Source organism: Setaria italica, chromosome III (genome assembly GCF_000263155.2).
Source record: "Setaria italica strain Yugu1 chromosome III, Setaria_italica_v2.0, whole genome shotgun sequence".
Lineage (NCBI taxonomy): Eukaryota > Viridiplantae > Streptophyta > Magnoliopsida > Poales > Poaceae > Setaria > Setaria italica.
Window position 1 is genome coordinate 46,616,816 of NC_028452.1, and position 21,736 is coordinate 46,638,551.

Genomic DNA, 21,736 nt, shown 5'->3' on the forward strand with positions numbered 1-21,736 from the left:
ATATCTGCAAATTTGAATGACCCAAATTGCATCTATCCCCTACTCTTAGTTTGAAGGTAGGTAATTCAATGAATGCAGAACAATTGAAATCAACACCATAGACTTGAAGAATGAGGGCATTGCCGTCTTTCGCTTCACAGAGGCAGCTTCACAACCGTTAATCTCACGCCTAAGATGTTAGCACATCCAGACTGAGCATGCTTATAGCCAGCAATTTTAATATCGATGAACTGAAGCAAACACATAGGTTTGCACTGACATCCATTAAAGCAATCCCCAGCACTGCCAACAGTTACTGCAAAATGATTATATTTTTTTAGTAAGTACCTTATGATATACGATGCATGATAATTAAAGCCCAAGATGACAGGAAGAGGGGATGGGCTGGGGTCGGATGGGGGTTACAAAAGGCAAACATACATTCTGATTTATCGTCAAGATTATAATCTGCGGCTAATACAATCTGCGGCTAATACATGCTTGCCATAACATCTGATTGGTAAAGGTCATCGAAGCTGAGTTTTTGGATGTTTATAGACCACATTGGTCTGCTCCTCAGGGTCACAGGTAGCCATTGAAATTCATCCACTGTAAAAGGGCGGTTTTCCCCTGCAACAAAATAACCCAAATCAACCCCTAAAAACTATTTTGAACGGACTATGGAAACAACATACTTTTTTATGTGAAGACATCAATCAATGGTTCAAAATGGCAGGTTCCGGGACGACGCCCGCGTCGGTACGCGTGCGTGCTCGGGCTGGCGGCGAGCTGCAGGGGCGGCGACGGCGTCGTCAGAGGCGGTGGCGGGTACAGGGGTGGGAGCTAGCGTTGGAGGAGAAGAAGAATCCAACGGAAGAAAATTACGCGTACGGATCTCCTAAAAACTATCGGAGGGAGGGAGCAGGAGAAAGTTGGTTGGTGGTCCGTCAGAGTGAGAATAGCAGCCAGGGCCTTGTTTAGTTCCCAATTTGGGAGTGGCAAAATTGACATTTTGCTATAAGTGCGACATTGTAGCGTTTCGTTTGTATTTGTGAATTATTGTCCAAACATTGACTAATTAGGCTCAAAAGATTCGTCTCGCAAAGTACAACAAAACTGTGCAATTAGTTTTTGATTTCGTCTACATTTAGTACTCCATACGTGTACCACAAGTTTGATGTGATGGGGAATCTTCTTTTTGCATAGTGTCAAAGTTGGGAATTTGGAAGTAACTAAACATGGCCCAGGATTGGTGCGATTTTCAGGAAGAAAATTCAGGCCCGTGAGCCATAGAAAGCCGTGAGCCCAGCCCAAAACATTAATTCAAGAGCAAAGTTTATTTTACCCCCTGACCTTGCCATGAAATCTGAAAAACATCCCTCAGCTCCAAAACTGAACACTATATATGCATCCTAAAATCGGACAAATGACACCCCTGCAACAGTTCGAAATAGTTTTCTTGGTGGTTTTTGCGGGTGCGTCTATGTATCACCGTAGGTGATAAAATCCTAATTGCCGCCTTAAGAGGTGGTTGGGGAGGAGGAACCCACCAATTACAGCCCACCATGTACGAAGTCTATGAAAGTCTATGAAAAGAGTAAAATGTACCGGGATCCACATAATAAACTTATAAGGAAGTGTCACCTAGTCCACGAATTTCGAAAATGCATTTTTAGATCCTAAACTTTTTATGTTGTGTCGTTTAGATCATGCCTGTCCACGTGTACAGCTAGAGATGACGTGGCTGACCGGACGTCTCATCCCTCGCCCGTCCCCTTCTTTTGAGGGTTTTACTTGTATGCCATTATGAAAGTTGGGTCTAACCTTCATACCCCTAAAAAGTTCGTCGACACCTGTATGCCCAAGTGCATCTTGGTTTGTCCCTCCATGCCATTCCGTCCCTATTCCGTTCGTTTTTAGCCGTTTGAGAGCTCTTACAAGCGGGCCCCGGGCATCGAAAATGTCCAGTGTACCCTTAGTCTCTTAAGGGAGGCATATGCGCGGAGACGGTGTTGACCAATTTTGACCGGCATCTCTCACTCTCCTCCGTGCCCCTCAACGCCACCGCGCCGCCGCCGAGCGCCGCCCCGGCCGCGGCCGCCGCGCTCTCCGCGGACGAGGCCACGCGCGACATCGAGGACCTCGGCTGGCGCGAGTGCCCCGTCGGCTCCCTCCTCTCCGTCCGCGCCGGGGTAGCAACAAAGCCTTAGTAGCTGCTGAACACGAGAAACAGAGGAATCGGAACGAATTAAGGGCACCAATGTTAGGATTCATCCTCGTATACCTTGCTCCGCCGTGTTGACAGAGTTGCTCCCCTGCGAGCCGACGGACCTCCTGAGTTGCACGCTGTTGGCGGCAGCGGTCGCGGTCGCCTCGCCACCTGGCTTGGGCGGCGCCGAGGGCGGGGCGCCGCCCATGGAGTTCCTGCGCTCGACGCGCTTCCGCCGCGCCTCGAGGCGGCGCCTGCTCTGCATCTCGCGGCGGCGCCAGCGCTCCTCCTCGGTCTCGGTGGGCAGCGAGCTGGGGCGCAGCAGCGGGAGCGGCGCGGCCGGGGACGGGTCGGCGTCGTCCCCGTCGAGGGAGGAGACGGAGCAGACGGAGGCGATGGAGGAGGACCGCGCGAGGCGCTGGCGCTTGGCCTCGGTGCCGAAGCGGCCGCCGAGGGAGAGCCCGAGGCTGAGCTCGACGTCGTCCGACTCGCCGCCAGCCGCGCCGCCCGCCGCCGCGTCCTCTGCCTGTGGCCGCGCCCCCTCGCCCCCGCCTCGGACGCCGCCGCCGCCGAATGCGCCCAGGAAGTCCCTGGACGCCATTCCCCTGCTCATTCGGCCCCACCGTGAGCACCGCGGCGGAGTCGTCGCCAACCGCTGGGACGGCGTTGTCCCCTCCGACTGCGCGCCCTCCCCCGCCGTCCTCCGCCTCTCCCCGGACCTCCGCTGGGAGCAGGCGCGCGAGCCGCTCCACCAGGGCATCGACGCCTCCAACAACCACGCCGTCGGGGTGGGGCCCGGGATGCCGTTCGCCAACGCGCTGCTCCGCTCCGGCCGCGCGGGGGCACCCGTCGTCGCCCTCGTGCCCTGCGCCGTCGGAGGCACGCGGATGGCCGACTGGGCCAGGGGCACCGACCTCTACGCCCAGATGCTGCGCCGGGCGCGCGTCGCCCTCGAGACCGGCGGCCGGATCGGGGCCCTGCTCTGGTACCAGGGGGAGAGCGACACCGTGAGGTGGTCCGACGCCAACGAGTACGGGCGCAGGATGGGGATGTTCGTCCGAGACATCCACGCAGATCTCGGCATCCCGCACCTCCTAGTCATCCAGGTACCTACCTTTGCTTGTCGCTTGGGCATGGTTGTTGCTACCTACACTCAACTGGTAAGCAAAGCAAAGCAATTCATTTCAGGTTGGGTTAGCATCGGGCCTCGGACACTACACTCAGCTGGTAAGGGAAGTGGCACCGAGGCAAACAACTAAGTTCAACAGACAAAGGGCATTTGAGTCCATTCTCAGCGCAGTTAACGACCGTTAGCACAAAATAGGGACGGAATGGCATGGAGGGACAAACCAAGATGCACTTGGGCATACAGGTGTCGACGAACTTTTTAGGGGTATGGAGGTTCGACCAACTTTCATAATGGCACACAGGTAAAACCCTCCCTTCTTTTCCTTTGCCGTGCACGAGGCGTCGTCCTCCATGTCCTGCTCCCCTCTTTCTCGATCTCCCTCATACAATTTTCTCTCTCGAATCCATTCTCTGTTCATATTCTTCCCCGATTAAGAAAAGAGCAGGCAGCAGCAGCTCCAATCTCTCTCTTTCCCAAGATCGAGCAGAGCAGGTGCTCCTCCACCTCTGTGTCCGCCACAGTTTAATCCAAGCCGATTCTTATGCTCCCGTCCGCACGCCTCGCTGCCGCCCAGCGCGGGAGCCATGGCAACATGCCGCACGTGTGCAGCCTGCCGTCGTTCGAGCCGCAACAGCGCGTCTACTTTGCGTGCCTCGCAGAACAGGGTATGGGCCATCTTTTTCCATCCACACCGGCACCAAGCTCGGCATCATCACCTTCTGGCGATAGCGCACTAGGTTCTCCAGGCGCAGGACCTAGCGGATATCCTGGACAACACTGCAGCTTGCTGCGGGTGCAGGGCGCCGCCACCGTGGACTGGCCATGCAGAGGGCGCCACCGCCTCGTGCTGGCTGAGCAGGAGCGCAGCCGCTGGGGGCTGCCGATTTTATCAGATTTGGCCGGAATCGAAGATTGGGGAAGGAGTAGAGAGAGGGGGCGGCGGACTTCACGGACTCGCCGCGCTCGGACTCCACTACGGCACGCCTCGACCAACGCTTGTCGCTCCGGCGAGGCAGCCCAGAGACTCTTGTCGCGGTTCTCACGCTTCGACCAAAGTTTACACTGTCCAGCTAGGGGCCCACCGTCCAGAGATAGAGAGAAGTGGAGTCCACTTGGAAGCCCCTGTTCCAGCGGCCGGCGGTCCTGGCGGCCAGGCACCGCGACCGCTTCCACGGCCTGCTCTCCGGGGCGATCGAGATCGTGGACGTCGACGTGCGGAACCGGCGCCGCCACGAGGGGCCCTGCGCGGAGGAGACGCAGCGCGCGCTGGAGGGCGCCTCGACGGAGCTCGGCCTCGCCCTCGCCATCGCCAGCATGGGGGCGGCCCGACACCTCGCGCTCCGGGGCGAGGCGCCCTGCCCGAGAGGGCCGCTCGACTCCGTGGACGACCTCGCTGGGGACCCCGCCGTGTGGTGCGCGCTGGAGAGGCTCGAGAAGGCCGCCGAGCTCGCCACCCGCGTGCACGACGGGCTGGAGGGCGCCGGCGGCCACCTGCGTAGGAGCAGAGCCCCAGCTTCTCCGAGCAGCTCAACGGCGCCATGGAGCTCGGTGAAGCGATGTTGAAGGCGGCGGACCTCGTCGCGGAGGCCGACGGCGCGCGCGAGGCGGCGGTCGGCTTCATCGTCGACGTCTAGTGAGGTGCCCGGTCTCCCAGATTCGCAGGATCTAGTGAGGCGTTTGGCCTGCTTGCGTTTGGCCTGAATTGGCAACTGATTATCCGATGTCTTAGCACTCTGGGAATGTGGTAGTGCTACTGCTTACAAGTTACAAAAATGGTTGAGGCTATACATGATCTGTGTGAATGTTATACAGGGAGGTCATCATGTCGCTAGGAAAGCAATAAAGTTCAGTCTCTGCATGCAATCGCAATCCACAACTGCAAATGAACTGAACAAGCTCGTTCGGTTTTCGCAGGTACCGAACATTAACACGGAACGGATTGTACTACAACCATCCAGGAGCAGTTGCAACCATGTTCAAACGACAGAGAGTTCAAATTCAAACAAGCACGCATGGAAATTGGAAAAGGGATCAAAACACCGATCAAATGATAAGCGCAACGCACGCGAACAATTAGCAGCGAAAAATGCGTCTCAGTTGACGCCGAGAGAGCCGCGCCGCGCGGTTGCCGGCGGCGCCGACCAGCGCGCGTGGCGTCAACCTCCTCCGCCTCTTATAGCACCCAGCGCGGCCTCAAGCGCGCGAACGGCGGCGGCGCGCTCGGCCTCGATGAAGCCATCGACGCCAGGAACGCTCGGATGGCCCAGCAGCAGCTTGGCGGCGCTCAGAAGGCCGCGGCACCTGTCGATGGCGCGCAGGGCATCCTCGCTGCGCGCTAGGACTTCATTAGATCTCGCCGATGGAGGCGGCCAGCGAAGACGCCGCGCTGTAGAGGCTGTTGCGGAGATCGAGGATGAGGAGGATGCCCGCCTTCAAGCAGGCCACGGTGCCGGTCAGGTCGATGGACGCGTCCTCGAGCTCGCCCTCCGCGAGCGTGATCAGGTTGAGGCCACCCTTGGCGTCGCCCGTGTGCGACGCCGACGACGACTCGAGGTGTGGCAGCGCGGCGGCCAGCAGAGAGCGGGCGCTGTCGCTGCTGCCGCCTGCCTTGTCCAGTAGCTTATCGATCTGCTCCTTCCCCACAAATTCCCACCTGTCTTCTTCAACACCCCCTTCTGTCACACAAGTTCAGGACTCCCCGCGGGCAGCCATGGCCAGGGTAATCGCCTACAACCCGAAGAAGCGAGGGAGGGAGGAGAGCTCGGAGCCGTGGATGCAGCCGGTGCGGACGGCGCCCGGCACCCTACTGCGCGTGGTCACCTCGGAGTGGGAAGGAGTCCGCAAGTGCCTCAAATCCACCCACCGGAGGCTCCACGACTACAACGTCGCCGACATGCTCCAAAGTCCGGACGATGAACGCGGGGAACCGGCTCCGGAGGCCACGCGGCTGGACCCTCGACGCCTCACGCCTCCCTCCGCAAGGTCAAGTGCCTCTCCGCGCTCCACGACGCGGCGGGGCACGTCCTCGCGCTCTGCGCCGCGCGCCTCGGCCTGCGGCCGCGGCACGGGGGCGACGCCCACGCCGGGGCGCGGTGGCCGGCGCGGGAGGAGAGCCGCGACGTCGCCGCCAGCCATGCCGCCGACGCGCTGCGGGGGCTGCGCTCCGCCCTGAAGGACCTCCGGGCGACCGCGCACATCCTCCACGTGGTCTCCGGGAGGCCGCCCAAGCACCGAGCCAGGGCGGCGTGGGCTTGAGAGGCCGATCGGCTCGTGCGCCGCGCCACGGACGAGGCCGCCGCGGCGCGGGACGCGGTGTTGCGGATGCGTTGTGCCGTCATGCTGGAGTTCTCCGACGCCTAGGCCATTCTGAGCGGCTAGGCGCGCGGCGGCTCGACGGATCAAGCAAATGCACCAAGCGCGCTGCCTAATGGCAATGCTTACGTCAGGGTTTTGCCTGCTCCTTGTCAGTTGAGTGTTTGTTGACTCTTTGTGGACTTGTGATTGGTAGAGCCGGTCCGCCACGGTCACTGCGCACGGGGTAAGATTAAAAGAGACTGCTTCCTCTGATGGTCCTTGGTTAAGTTCATGTAATATTATTGCCATTCATGTGCCGATTGTACCCCAAAAAAAAACAGTATAATTTAAACGGGACTAATGCTTCTTAATTTTTCACCTCTACGGCTCTACCACCTTGACACATGGAGTAGTAAGGCAATTAAAATAGCACATGTCAGCAGCCTTTGACATTGACCTTAGCAATTAAAACAAATCTATATCAATTTTTTTAACATTCTGGAGAGAAGCAAATCGTTTTTTACGAAGTTGATATTACATAAATAAAAGGTTACTCAAACTCAACACACTAACAATACACTCTTTATTGAACGAGAATATTTGTGTTGGGATCGACATCTTCCTTTCAAAAAGACGTCGGTTTTTTTTTTCTGTCCACACGTTCCACGCTGTGTACATCAACAAGGCCGTCACATGCGCGGCTGAACCTTGGTCCATATTATTACCTGGCACTTGAATCAGACCATCAAAATATGTTGACATTAGCCTTTATTAATCACGTACTACTGTGTAGTATGTTTGCCACTGGGTATCCTACCCTGTTCCTAAATCCACACCATTTCAAGTGGAGAGGATATAGGTAGAAAAATTATATACACATTAGAAATACGAATGGTGTAATTAATTAATTGGATATGTATATATACGTAGCATAAAATTAATTATCCATTGGATATGGGTAAGATTAGGAAGGGTAAGAAGTGAATAATAATTTTTTGGATTTAGGTGTGAATAAGAGTGGGTTTGCCCCTACCCTTCCCCGCAGTGGCAGGCCTGCTGTGTACTGCTGATCCGGTACCAGGCAGATTAAGGGCCCGTTTGGATCCGATTGGATCCGATTGAGATTATGGCTTCTAGCTAAAAAAAAATCTGAAACCGATCCAAACGCATGAGATTATAGGTGAGATTCTATAATCCACGCACCCGGATTATGAGAATCCTACAATCCGGCCCAACCCAGCTAAAAGGAGATAATACATGGGGAAATGATGTTTTCACCCTCAGCCCCTCTCCTCACCCACTTTATCCCTTTTGTTGTTCCACCAGGGCGGATGCAGCAGCCCCGACGCCCACCCATTGAGCTACCGCCGCCGGCCGACACCTCCGCCTGCCCGGCCGCCGCCGCTGTGGGCCTCGCTCGAACCAGCTCTGCCGGCCAGGCCACCGCCGCGCGTGGGGCTGCTGCCGAGCCTCCACCTACCCGGCCTCCGCCGCCGTTTGGACCCTCGTCGAGGCTCCGCCTACCAAGCCGGCGCGGGGGGAGGGTCGTTAATTTCCGCCCGCCCCTGTTGCAGCCTGGGGACTCGGTTAGCGGTGCGGTGGCCGAGCTCAATCTCAGGCATGGAGGATGCCGGCGCGAGAGAAACAAGGGAGGAAAAGGGAGGTGGAGAGAGAGAAGGGAGAAGAGAGGAGAAAGAGGGTAGAATGGAGAATAAGGCCTATAATCCAGCTACCAGAATCCAAAGAACCAACCGTCTGGGTATTTTCTATATATACAATCCAGATTCTACGTTCCATAGTATAATCCATAGATTATTGCAATCAGAATCGGATCCAAACTCGAGGTCATCCCGGATGCGACATTCCCCGACTCCTCCCAGCCTGCACGCAATGCGACAACGACTCTCCTCTTCCGTGGTCGTGTCCGGGTTCCAGACTCTCCTCTTCCTTGGTCGTGTCCGGGTTCCAGCTGATGAGCACGTGCATACGACAACGACTCAAATGCATTCGGACGTGACACGACTTATAAATAAAAATGGATAAAAATGGAGGGAGTAGTGTACTTGGAGTTGAAGGAGAGACAAATAATTAAGAACGTTGAACGGTTATGCATGCCCAATTATTATTGTACTAGCTAGTTATATCAAATACTAGACGTAATTAATAATTTTTTAAACTAGAGTACTAGACTAAAGTTTCCCGTTGCGGATGAGCTTTTTTTATACTAAAGTTTAAAGTTTAGCTAGCTAAAATTTAACAACTTTATTTTAGCTAACTAAAGTTTAGCTAGGGGTGTTTGGATTCACTAGCTACATGATAGTTGAAGAGGTATTTACCTATTATATCCCTCCCTCCGATTTTAGAAACTTTTCTTAAGAAAGGATGAGGGGCAATTAGATCTTTTACCAACTTTAACTGAATTTTGTTAGAATCCATAGCAGCTAAAAATAGCTGTCAATACATGCACGCTAACCGCAAACTAGGCCCAGGTGGCCTCTGCCCCCTCGCCCAGGTGCAACCGCAACGCCCGGTGCCGGTGCGTGCTCGATCGCTCGGGTTAGTACAGGGGGGCCAGTGCAGCTTTGCAGGGCAACCCCCACGCACGCAGAAACCGCGCGCGCGCTCCGGCCGGCAGGCAGCTTGCGTGTCAGACCGGGCGGCCGGCGGTTTTCGCGCGGCGAACAAATTGCAGCGCCCGAGCGCGAGCAGGCAGCCAGGTAGGGAGGGGATCCGACCGACTCTGCGTGTCCGATCGACTCGAGCGCGGCACAGCACACAAAAATGCACGGCAAACAGCCGCCCTGCCTGCCGAGACGCCCAGGGCGTGATTTCGGAACCCGTCCGGCCCCACAGTACCCCCTGTCGCTCGCGCGCGATAGCCGCCGGCGCTGACGCTGACCGGCTCGCAGGGCCCGCACGAGGCCACCGCACCCGAAGCTAGGATGCCCGGACGGACGGATGCAGCTAGCAGACTCTGTTGGGCCGCACCTGCACTTGCACGCCGTGAACCGTACCCACCCAACCCAGCCCACGGCGACGCCGGGTACCTCTCTGCTGTTCTCGAGGCGCATGTTTCGGACGTCAAACGTGACGGGATCATGTTTAGAACGTCAAGTAATGTGACCCGATCGAGGAAGAGTGTGTGTGTGTATTCGAACTCACGTTACGCGACCTGCGTGCTGCGCGTGGAACAGTGGGGTCGTACAGTAGTTGGTTGCTAACTGGAGGAACATTTAAATGGATATAAATAGTCTTCAAATCTAGGTTGTGACGTGGAAGTGAAATGGACATTGATGGTAATTCTAGTTTTTACTGAGTTTCTACTTTGTGAAGCAGCCGCAAATAAAGGGCCTTTCGACGGGCCCCCAGTTTGATCCCGGCCGCAGGTGTGAGCCTGTCAGCCTGCTTGCCTCTGGGTGCGCAGCCCACAATCGGAGTGGTCCTTGCATCCTGCTCTCCTGCCAAACTGCAGCCTCTAGAAACACGCTGTGAACGAACCATATATTTAAAAAAATGTGATGGTACATAATTACACATACAACTCTAGTACTCCCTCCATCTTGGAGAGTCAAAGCATGTCAAGTTTGATCAAAATTATAGAGAAAATTATAAAGATTTATGACATCAAATAGGTATACTATGAAAATATAATTGATGAAGAATCTAATGATACTTAGATGACATCATAAATATTATTATATTATTATATAAATTTGGTCAAACTTGAGATACTTTGACTCTCCAAGATTATTGGAATGACTTATAATTTGGGATTTGGGATGGATGAGTAGATTCTAATGACGAAAAAGGGCACTGGATGGCTCTCTCGAGCATTAAGCACTGAACATGTCACTGTGCTGGCAGAATTGTGTGAAGTAATTGTTGTTGACAATAAATTATAAGTAAGTACAGTGGTCATCATTTATGTTCGGTCAACATGGGACGATGCAACAATGCACCATGGATCGTGCTTGGATCAGGACATGCTTATCGGGATCTTCAAGTTAATTAACATGGCACGACACGACATGATGCTGTACCAAGCAAGCACAAGCCACAAAAGAGAGGTCGTCCATGCACACGCACGCGCGGCACGGCCCAAGTACGTACGTTCGCTGTAGGGGCGGAGCTACAGCTTGTTGTTCTGACACCGACGGATTTTAGAAATAAATTCAGTGCAAATCACTGTTGAAACACTGTTTACAACGTTAATGACACTAGTAAAACATGATGCACTAGTAAAACATGATGCTGACACCGGTGAACCGTGAGGCTGGCTTCGCCCCTGGTTCGCTGTTCGTTTGTTCAGAACAAGTCTGCGTTGGCGAGCATCTTGCCTTTTCAGGAAGGTGGAAGGATGCATCAGGCTATCAGCGTCTGTGCATGCGCTGCATGCCTTACCATGCAAGCGTCACCAACGTACGAGTATCAGACTGACACGTGGCACGGAGCTTTTGTCCAGTCTGCAGTCGTCGACTTCGGATTCCAGTTGCTCAGAGAGTCAGAGTACAAGTAAAGCCTGTAAAACCTTTTCCAAGACTGAACGTCGATCATGCTAGCAGCTTAAGCCACCAACGAATGTTGCTCTCTAATAATGTTTAACAATATTGTTACTCGGGAAAAGAAATATTTAACAATATTGTTACTCGGAAAAAAAGAAGAAATGTTTAACAAGTTGTCTCGGCCAGCAGCGATGCACGCATTATTTGCTTCTGAATCGCTGATGGCGAAGCAGCCTTTCCTTGCTTCGATCCCGACCCGCAACAACGCCTTGCAATCCTTGAAAGAAAAACAAGGCCTTGCAGCAGAGGGTTGGACTAGTACTAGTTGTTATACTACTGCACATCTCAAGTCGAATTGCATGCCATGCATGCCTCGCCTCGCCGTGCCATTACGTCCGAGTTGAAGGGGGCGCTGCTTGCCCCACCCTCTCCCGCAGCTGACCCCACACGAGCACGGTGAAAACCACCCCTCTCGAGAGCAAAAGGCTGCAGGGTGGCAGAGGTCATTAAAAATTTATGGTATATGTACGAAAAGATAAGTAAGTCACGTATAAAATAAATTATCCTTGCATAATTTTTTGAATAAGATGAATGGTCAAACATTGAGATCAAAAGTCAACAACAACAAAATATTTTGATACGAAGGTAGTACTATTTTTTGTGTAGTACTAATAGGATAGGAATGCAGCCTTTCACTCTACCACTTTAATTTTTCGTGTTTTGCCTGCCAGCCACCATTGTGTCTTTGACACATAAGGCCATTCTCAGTGGGGGTTTTATCCTCAATAAATGATGTACTACATAAGCAAGTATGATGACATGGCATAGAAGTTATAAAGAGAGAAGAAATGGGTTTCATCACACGAACACAATCGAGAACTAGAGTTTAATTTCATCATATCTCTTATCCAATTAAAAATCTTCACGCCATTTATAAATTAAAGGCTATGGCTAGTATTGAAAACAACGTAATGAAATCTTATATTGTAGAGGTAGTTTCATCTATAATTTCATTCTACTTATGATGTGGCAGTTTTGAAAACTGTGAGATGAAATAAACCACAGAGAATGGCTAAAGACGATTAGGCAAATCATTTGCCCAGAAGATGCACTGGCCTGGTTGGCCTGGTAAAGGCATGCGGCAGATGCTGATTGCCTCCAAATATATATACTATACTATACCTACCCGAGCCTAACTTGCATCGCTTCTTCCCGGGTTTTTATCCACCGGTTTTCCGTCGGTCTTTTTTCGGGTCGATCCCATATTTTCCTCCATCCGTTCAGTTGCTAGCTTTGCCCGTTCCGTCGTCGCCGCCCCTCTGCCGACGCCGGCGACGCCTGTCGCGACGCAACGCCGAGGGGAGGCCCGTAGCCGCGCGTCTCTCCCCCTCAAAGGCAGCCGTTACGTTGAGCAAGCAGCTCTGGGGGATCGTCGGGCGGCGGCAGCGTCGAGCTGCGAGGGATCCGACCCGCGGGCGATGAGTTGGCCTGTGGCGGCACCGTTCGTGCTACAGTATTACCCTGAGACTTGTATGGATTATATAATCGAAGTGGTTTTCCAATTTTGTCATTCTTGTTAGTCTTGACTCTGTATTTGTTTGCCATGTTCCTGTCGTTCTCAATTTCAATGGATCGAACAGCAACAGAAGGGCAAAAATACAAGAGTGGATCTGGGTCTCTGCTGTTCCATGCGTGGAACTAACCGACGAATCCCCTTTGTACGTACAAGCTGCCGTGGATCTGGGCCAGCTGCCGGAATCCGCTTGGATGCTGGATGTGCTTTGTATGTATACAAGCAGCAATGCCGTGGATTTGTTCCTTCCTGAATCATCTCGTTCAATTAATGCTAAGGCAATGATTCAAGCACATGAAGATATATGGAACCCATTTCCCTTTTCTTTCCTTCTTTCTTAAATCTTGCTCATTTTATTTCGCATCTGAGTTGCATCTTTTCTAGATTTCAAAAGCTGGAGAGTGGCGACCTTGAGTTGTTATGGAAGCATGCTAGGCCCATCGGCCCCATCATCAGAAAGCTTGTCTGGCATGGGCTTCTTGTCCTTGAGTTTAAGATTTTGCACACATGCTAATTTCATTTTTCCTAACTTGTCAAAATAATGTTCAATAAAATTTGAATTTCCTAACTAGAATGTTGACAATAGAGGAAGCACACATCGAATTTGATACAACAGGAATCAACGAATCACTGGAAGTGAACTGAATTCCGTTACCATGTAAACTTTCTCTTGGTGACAGATTATCATTCACTTACCACAGACAATTCCCTGACCAACAAATGATGAGTGCATAGCCATGTGTCTTATCAATCTCTCTTTAGCATTTCAGAGAAGAAAGATCAACCAAAACCCAGGACTAAACTCTGCTTTCTGTTGTAATAAAATGGGAAGTAACAGTGCCACAATGACTGTAATGCTCTAACTCCTTGCATGAGGGCAATAATGACCTTTGCTGTTGCAGTGGAGAGGCACAACAACCTTGATCTTTACATCGAAGGAGCTCCAAGAGACGACTATCCTTTTGTTGGGAAGGAGAAGCAGCCTATGTCGTGTTCTTGGCGGCAGTACAGCTTTGGGTCTGGCTACCATGGGACTGATGAACGAGAGGTGGAGCTGGGCGTGTTTGCAGAACTTTCAGCAAAGGTTATTTGGAAATCATACGGGTAGGCTGGTTTCCGAAACATTTAGTTTACAATTTCAGCAATTGCAGATGTACAAGTTGCATTTCATTGAATATAATGAGGTCTTGTTTGGTTGTGTAACCTATTTACATGCCACAAATTCATGCCTTTTAGTATCTTTGACATGCTGAGTCTGTGCTAGTCACTCTTGTTCCTTAACCTGCTTATAATATTTCTTCGTTGTGTTCTTTTTCCATTCATTTGCTTTTTAATTTAACTTGTATCTGGTTTTGATTTCTTTTGCAGGTCCTGGTGAAAAGGAAAGTAGTTCAGAGTTAACGGGTAGCAAACATTCACAGGTCTGTCCAAGATTAATAGATTATTTCAGTAGAAGTTGCCATTGGCGCTGTTACTGTATTCTGTCACCAATTTTCAAATTTGCTCATGAGGTCGTCATGTACGTTCCGTTAATCTTGTTACTGCTATTCTGAACCATGGTCCAAACTGAGCAACGAGGTATCCAAGAACAGTGTATTTATTTTTCTTTTTAAGTGGTAATCTGTAATTTTTCGTAGCAAATCTTCTGTCGTCATTCGTATCGTTTCAGTTGGTCCTTCAGCTAATCAGCCCAGTCAGTGTTCCGGCCAGCACAATTCATTCCTGAAATCATCTCTTTCAATGGATGCTCAGGCAATGATTCGAGCACACGAAGATAATGTATGGAACCCATTTCCTTTTCCTTTCCTTCTTTTTTCAAATCTTGCTCGCCTTATTTTGCATCTGAGTTACATCTTTTCTACAGTAGATTTCGAAATTGCTGGAGAGTGGAGACGTTGGGCTGTCATGGAAGCATGCGAGGCCCATCATCAGATAGCTTCTCTGGCATGGGCCTCTTTATCTTGGAGTTTAAGATTTCGTACACGTGCTAATTTCATTTTTCTTAACTTTGCTCAAAACAAAAATTGTAAAAAAAATCATTTTCTTAAATACTCCCTCCGTTTTTATTTATAAGGTGCACACGCATATCAAGATTCAAATTTTACAATTTTTGACCAACAATTTGACTATTATTTTTTTTTATTTTTATCATATAAATTTTATATGGTTTGATTTGTAATCAAATACACTCTACAATGATTACAAGTTTATAACATAAACAATATAGTCTGAGTGTTATTTGGAAAACCATGCCATGTCATATCATACCTTATAAAGGAGGGAGTACTATCACGAATATTTGATAATAGAGGAAGCACACATCGAATTTGATGCAGCAGGAATCAAAAGCGGTAATAAAGAAGCTGGGTTCGGCAAGCTCATCACCAAGAAGAACATGCTCAAGCAGCTCTTGTGAACAATCCGCTCCAGAGTGATGAAACATATTATAAAGCGTGTAACATCATCATCCATCGATCGATCATGCAATATTCTGGCACCAAGAGCACGAACGAGTAGGAACGAGATCGATCCATAGACCGGCAAGAGAGGATGATCATGCATTCATCACAAGTTCTTTTTTCTCACCCAATCCCAATCCTACGTACGGGCCCGCTTGTTTTCAAAAAACTGGCCTTTTATTTTAAAAAATAAAAAAAGATATAGGTGCCAGTGTTGATAGTTTCCCCCTTATTTTTGTTCAAATTTCGATGAATGGATTTAAAACTGATTTTATTAATTTGCTACCTCTTGGACACACGCCGCGTACAGCACGTGACGGCAGCGTGTGTGGCATAGGCGTGATCGAGCACGAGCAGACGAGACCAGAAGAAAGGAGGCAGCCGGCAGACCCTGACACACCTGCAGCAGCCTGCCTCTGCATGCAGCCCCCAGATGTACGGGTCGGAAGCTGCAACTTGCATTGTCCTGTTTCGCGGTGTGCTGCTCCTCTCTTTTTGTTTTTATCTTCTTGACTGGCAGAGCTCCTACTCGGCAAGTTCTTTATTTAATTTTCTTTAGGGCCTGTTTGACTTCATAGTGTTAAAGTTTAACACCCGTCACATCGAATGTTTGGATGCTAATTAGGAGTATTAAACATAGATTAATTACAAAACTAATTGCACAGATGGAGTGTAATTCGTGAGACGAATCTATTAAGCCTAATTAGTTCATGATTTGACAATGTGGTGCTACAGTAACCATTTGCTAATGATGGATTAATTAGGCTTAATAGATTCATCATGCGAATTAGCATAGGGTTCTGCAATTAGTTTTATAATTAGCTCATGTTTAGTTCTTCTAATTAGCATCCAAACATCCGATGTGACACTGTTGAAGTTTAGCACCTCGTATCCAAAGACCCCCTTATAAAAAGAAAAGTTGGAATGTGTCTGATGCAAAATGCAAACAGCACATACTCGATCAAAGAATTCTAGAAGTTTTCTTAATAATAGAAAAAAAGGAAGAAAATGAGCACACAGGGATAGGGAAAAAAAAGAAGGATCACAATTAGATCTGATCATTTGTCGGGTCACGTTCTTTCGGGTCAAAAAAGTTGGCCCGGGCCTGACCATCAGGTCGAATTTTTTGGCCTCCGCCCAACCCGTCACATGGTCAGGTCGGGTTCGGATTTTTATGTGCAATTTTCGAGTTGGGTCGGATTTTTTCAAGTTTTGGATAAAAAAAAATTGGCCTGCGCCTAACCTGCGTTTTAGATCGGGTCATAAATATCGTCCCACGCCCACCCAACATATTGATCGGGTTAGTTTGGGTTTTTTTGTTGGATCGGGTTGGATTTGTCGGGTCGGGTGACCCACGATCAGGTTTTAATCACAGTGTTTGCCTGCTGTTGACCGCGGTACCGTACAAAATTCCCGGTTTTCTTCCCAGTTCCCATTTGTCTTTGTTCTTTTCCTGGTTTCAAGGGCATGATTGCAGGACAGGAGCTACCTCGGAATCTATGCATCCCTATGATTTGTAGCGCTTCGTGCATGCCTTGTGATGCATATCCATGCATGCTCACGTAAAAATGGGACCGAGACTACCGTACTACCGTGTATGATCACGTATGAAAATGGGACCGAGATCAGTGTCACTGACACGGCAAGTTAAGGACTGCACGCGTTATCAACCGTCCAATTCCCCAACCAACTGTTCAGATCTGCATGTACAATGATCAACGGTAGAACATAGTTCTCCTACAGGGTTCAACAGTGAGTTCCCTCACATGCGCCTACTGCTTAACTTGCAGTGGCAATTGCCGCAGCAGGGGATTCGTGTCCGTGAAAATGGTTGTTCAAATTCACCGCCTTCTTTTAAAAGAAATAAAATCACCGCCTGATTGAGATCTAATTAGTCGACACGTTCACATAATCACATTATTAGACCAATCTCTATGAAAGATGTCGTAGGAGTTTCATGACTCATGAGCATTAAAATAAATGTCACATCAGCAATTTTGCTGACTTAGCAATGTCATTATGAGAAGAGAGAAGTGAGAGTTTCATTAGATGAGAGAAATTTCTTCCTTACGACACCCGCCCACCAGGAAGTACACTGTGTAATGAAATTGGCTTTACTCGCCGCATGTCGCTTGCCAAATAAATGTGTTAGTGGATTTATAGCTTGAGCATCATGCCTGGTGGTCTCCGGTGCGTGGTTTTTGGATGCCGGGTCCAGGCGTCAGGGTTTGCCTGCTCGATCCTCTAGGTAGGTGTTGTTGACTACAGAGTTGACTGTTGTCGAGCCGTGGTCGCTAGACCTGTGTCCGTCTAACATTGTCCGTCTAACATTATTGTCATTCATCTGCTGCAACCAAAAAAATATAGTAAGATCATACTACTCCCTCCGTATCGAAATATTTGTCATTGTTGACTTTTTCCTTCAACATTTGACCATTCATCTTATTCAAAATTTTATTGTAAATATACAAAAAGATAAGTCTTGATTAAAATACCTATGATGATAAAGTAAATCATGTACAAAATAAATGATACTTGCATAATTTTTTGAATAAGATGAATGGTCAAATGTTGGGATTAAAAATCAACGGCGACAAAATATTTTGATATGGAGGTAGTACTACTTTTCGTGTAGTACTAATAGAACAGGAATGCAGTCTTTCATCTCTACTACTTTAATTTTTGTGTTTTGCCTGCCAGCCACCATTGTGTCTTTGACGCATAAGGTCATTCTCAGTGGGGGTTTCATCCTCAATAAATGATGTGCCACATAAGCAAGTACGGTGACATGGCATAATAGTTATAAAGAGAGAGAAGAAATGAGTTTCATCATGATGAAACTCTGTTTACATGATTACTAACGCGATGGAACTCTTTCAAACATCAATTGAGAGCTAGAGTTTCATTTCATCATATCTCTTATCCAATTAAAAGTCTCCACATCATTTATGAATTAAAGGCTATGGCTAGTATTGGAAACAGCGTACTGAAATCTTATATTGTAGAGGCAGTTTCATCCATAATTTCATTCCACTAAGCACCGAGGGCTTCCTCCCTGCCGTTGAAGCTCCCACCGCCCGGAACCGACCCCCTTTCTTTTTCTCAAATCTTAATTGCTTCCTTATTTGTAAATATTGCAAATAGTACTTGTTAAGGTTTCCTCTCCTATTTCCCCATGTTGCAGTGGTTCAACATCGTAATTAGTTTCTTTCAAATATCATAACTATACTTAGACACTATAAGTCACACGTTTCTAATTTTAGCATTTGTAAGTCCCATGACATTCAAGATCCTAGAGTTTCACTTATGACTTACCCCTCAAAACCTAGCCACAACGCCTTTATGTGGCTACCCTACCATGACACCACTACACTACATGGCAACATTGCCATCTCTTCACCTATAGCTCACATGCCACTCTATGCCATGGTATGGCTAGAAGGGAGGGGAGCACCTCTATTTATAGGTGCTCAGGATCATTGTGGTATTGCCATGTGGCAACTTTTACACTCTTCCATACAAAATATCCTAACTTTCTTTCTTGTATTTCTACCATGCTAAAATATTTAGTTCTAGAGTATTCTACACTTCACCATGAAGTATGGCAACTATAGCTCATGCATTCTCTCTAATTTTCTAGAACCTTCTTACATTGCCATGATCTTATCCTTATACATGGTAAAGTTAGTCTCTTGAGATCTCCACAATCTTCTATAATGTTTTGAATATGCATTGCATATTTCAACAAAATTATATATCGTTTTGGCTTTTCTAAGTTAGTAGTTATTATTATGCATCTAAACATACACTATATCCAGTTACATAGCAAAAACTATACACCTAGAAAAGCCAAAACGACGTGCACTTTGGAATGGAGGGAGTAGGGTATTAAATTTCATGATTAGAACCGGTGTTACCTTGTTCACTTCTCTTGCATGGAAACTCGCTGGACTCTATCTCACGGCAAACCTTTTAGCTGCAGTAAGTGGCTAATGGATTTTAAATGCCCGTTGAAAGGGGCACTTTGAAAATAGCGGTAACCTTATTCTATAAATGGGAAACATAGATTATTTCTTAATTCCGATGCAGCCACAAGAGTGGAGCGGCGCCCATAACCACTTGGAAGTACGCAGCCATCTGGTCGTAAGTGCCGTTGGCTGCTTTTACTATGGTGTTGTACGTCTTAAGCCAAACCAAATGATGGGGTTGGAGCGACCATCATATTTCTCGTTGATGGCTAGTTTGAAAGTGGGCGGCCAATGAAGAGCCTGGAGGCGTAGGGTGCAAGCAGCGAAGCCGTCTATTGCCATGTCATTGTTATAGTCATCGTCAAGGTAATACTGGTCGGGAGGAACCCTTCCACGTCCGCCGTAGTTGCGTCTAGGTAGGTAATAGGCATCCTCGTAGTCGTACTCACGTCTGGGCGAGTTGTAAGCATCCTTGTAGTCGTAATCATGCCTGGGCGGATCACAGGCGCCTTCAGGGGTGCCATATGCGCTGTCGTAGTCAGCACGACGGCGCATCTCATCTTCCTGTCGACGTTGGTCATCACGCGCTGCATTGCGGTTGGGTATAGGAGCGTCGTAGTCACGATCATACTCAGAGTAGCGACGAACCTCGTGCTCGTCGTGCTCGTTGTGGTGCTTGTTGAGGTCGGTGCGTATGTCATGATTCTGATGGAGTTCACACAGCTCATCACAAAGATCGCGTTCTGGTCGGCCTTGATCTCCATCATTGCCTCTCTCGCTGCACGGTTGGTTGTCGTTGTTGTCTTGCTGACGAACATTGTTAACTGGCGGATTGGCGTTGTTAGCAGCTGGGTTGCCTGGTAGGTTTGCATTGTTGATAGCTAGTGGGTTGGAAGGCTGGATAGCGTTTTGGTCCACCTCTTCTTCGCAAATTGGATCTAGCCGACCACCCGCACGTTCGCCTCGACGGTGATCGGATTTGCTGTGTCCAGACCGGCTTCAAGAATGTCTAGAGGATGTAGACCAGGAGTTTTGGTCGTTGACTTGTGCCTCGATTTGAGCGTTGGCAGCTTGAATTCGTGCTTTGGCTCATCGAACTTGGTCCGAGTCCGGAAGGTTTTCTAGCTCGGCGGCAGCAACCCTTAGGTTGGTCGTTGGTGCAGTGAAAACGTTGTGGCCCACCTGCTTGAGGTCAGCGAGTAGATTCCAAGCACGCACAGAGTGCCTGCATCTGTCCCGAGCACCTCCTTGATCGGCGTTGTCATGCTCATAGCGCAGCTGCTGATGCTGGTCACCTGCTGCATTCGCATTTGCGATAGGTTGGTGTTGGGCATCGGCTTGCTCCTGTTGGCGTCGTTCTGCACGGTTTTAGTTTCTAGCATTACGGCCTTCTTCCTGAGATTCCGTTTCGCCATCGTAAGGTGGCTCGTCAATGGAGATGACGAACGCCTCACGATCTGAAGTAGAGGAGTTGCTCTCATCGTCACTTCCATAAGAATTTGGCGTCAGGACGATACAAGGCACCTGGAATTCACCGTAATCCGGAGACTAGGCAGTTTTGGTGGATCTCTAGATTGGATCTAGAAGACTTGGCCCAATCTTGGCGGAGTACTCGGAGGCCGAGTTCCGTAGTCCAAAGGAGGCATGGGACGGACCTTGCGCCGACCTGGATTCACGCAGTGCTGCCTCAGACATCTCTAGGACAGCGCTGCCAACCACATAAAGAACTTCACCTTGAAAGGTGCTCAGGCACGCCATGTTGTTCTTGCCGCTGGAAATTTGGCTGATCCGATGAAGAAAGCTTTGTAAGCTGATCTGGCTGAGTAAATTCCTGAGCCTCCCACCTCCAGGACACTCTGTCCTCAATTTCAATGGTCAGTTGAATCCCTGCAACCACGTCCTCAATTGTAGCCCGTCCGGCAATGTCCCTTTGTTTGTAATGCAAGGCGTCGGCAACTATCCTTGTCTTTCTGATTTTCGGTTTGATAAGGTGACAGATCAGGCACCAGGATGCATGGGGAGGATTGCCCTAGCCAATTATCCATCCAAAACAAGGCTAGGTTACCATCCCCCAACTTGACTTGGATAGAAGCCTGAAACATCTGGAGAAGGTTATTATCCTGCCCGAAGTCTGTTGGTAGATGTTTCCATGGCCTATCTGCATCTGTTTTCTTGAGCCACAGCCATCTCAATCTGAGAGCAAATGATGCAATGCGCAAATCTGGAACTCCAAGGCCACCAAATTCAAATGGCCTGCAAGCTGTTGGCCAAGCTACCATACATTGGCCACCATGGGCTTTGTTCTTTCCTGCCCAAAGAAAACCTTTCCTTCTCTTGTCAATCTCTTGCATGACCCAATCTGGTATCTTCAGGGAGATGAGACTGTGTGTGCATATGGAGCTCATAACTGCTTTAACAGTTGTCAACCTGCCTGTCTTATTCATAAGATGAGCTTTCCATGTTGGAATGGTGGCAGAGACCTTATCAATCAGAGGTTGGAAATGTGTTTTCCTCAAACGTCCAACAGTTAGAGGCAGGCCTAGATATTGGATTGGGAACTCAGCAACCTGTGCAGGGAGGATGTTTCTGATTCTAGTGACCTGTGCGGCAGTTTCAGTCAAGA

At 49.3% G+C, this 21,736-nt stretch overlaps 1 protein-coding gene and 1 pseudogene across 1 annotated transcript; both read left to right on the forward strand.

Moving 5' to 3' along the window:
• Positions 1 to 2,290: 2,290 nt before the first annotated feature.
• Positions 2,291 to 3,517, forward strand: LOC101770823 (probable carbohydrate esterase At4g34215). The gene is made up of 2 exons (XM_022824934.1): positions 2,291 to 3,294; positions 3,377 to 3,517. The coding sequence occupies exons 1-2, from the start codon at positions 2,395 to 2,397 to the stop codon at positions 3,500 to 3,502; spliced, it is 1,026 nt and encodes a 341-aa protein (XP_022680669.1). The 5' UTR covers positions 2,291 to 2,394; the 3' UTR covers positions 3,503 to 3,517.
• Positions 3,518 to 3,909: 392 nt separating this feature from the next.
• LOC111256777 lies at positions 3,910 to 4,967 on the forward strand (annotated as a pseudogene).
• The last annotated feature ends 16,769 nt before the right edge of the window (positions 4,968 to 21,736 follow it).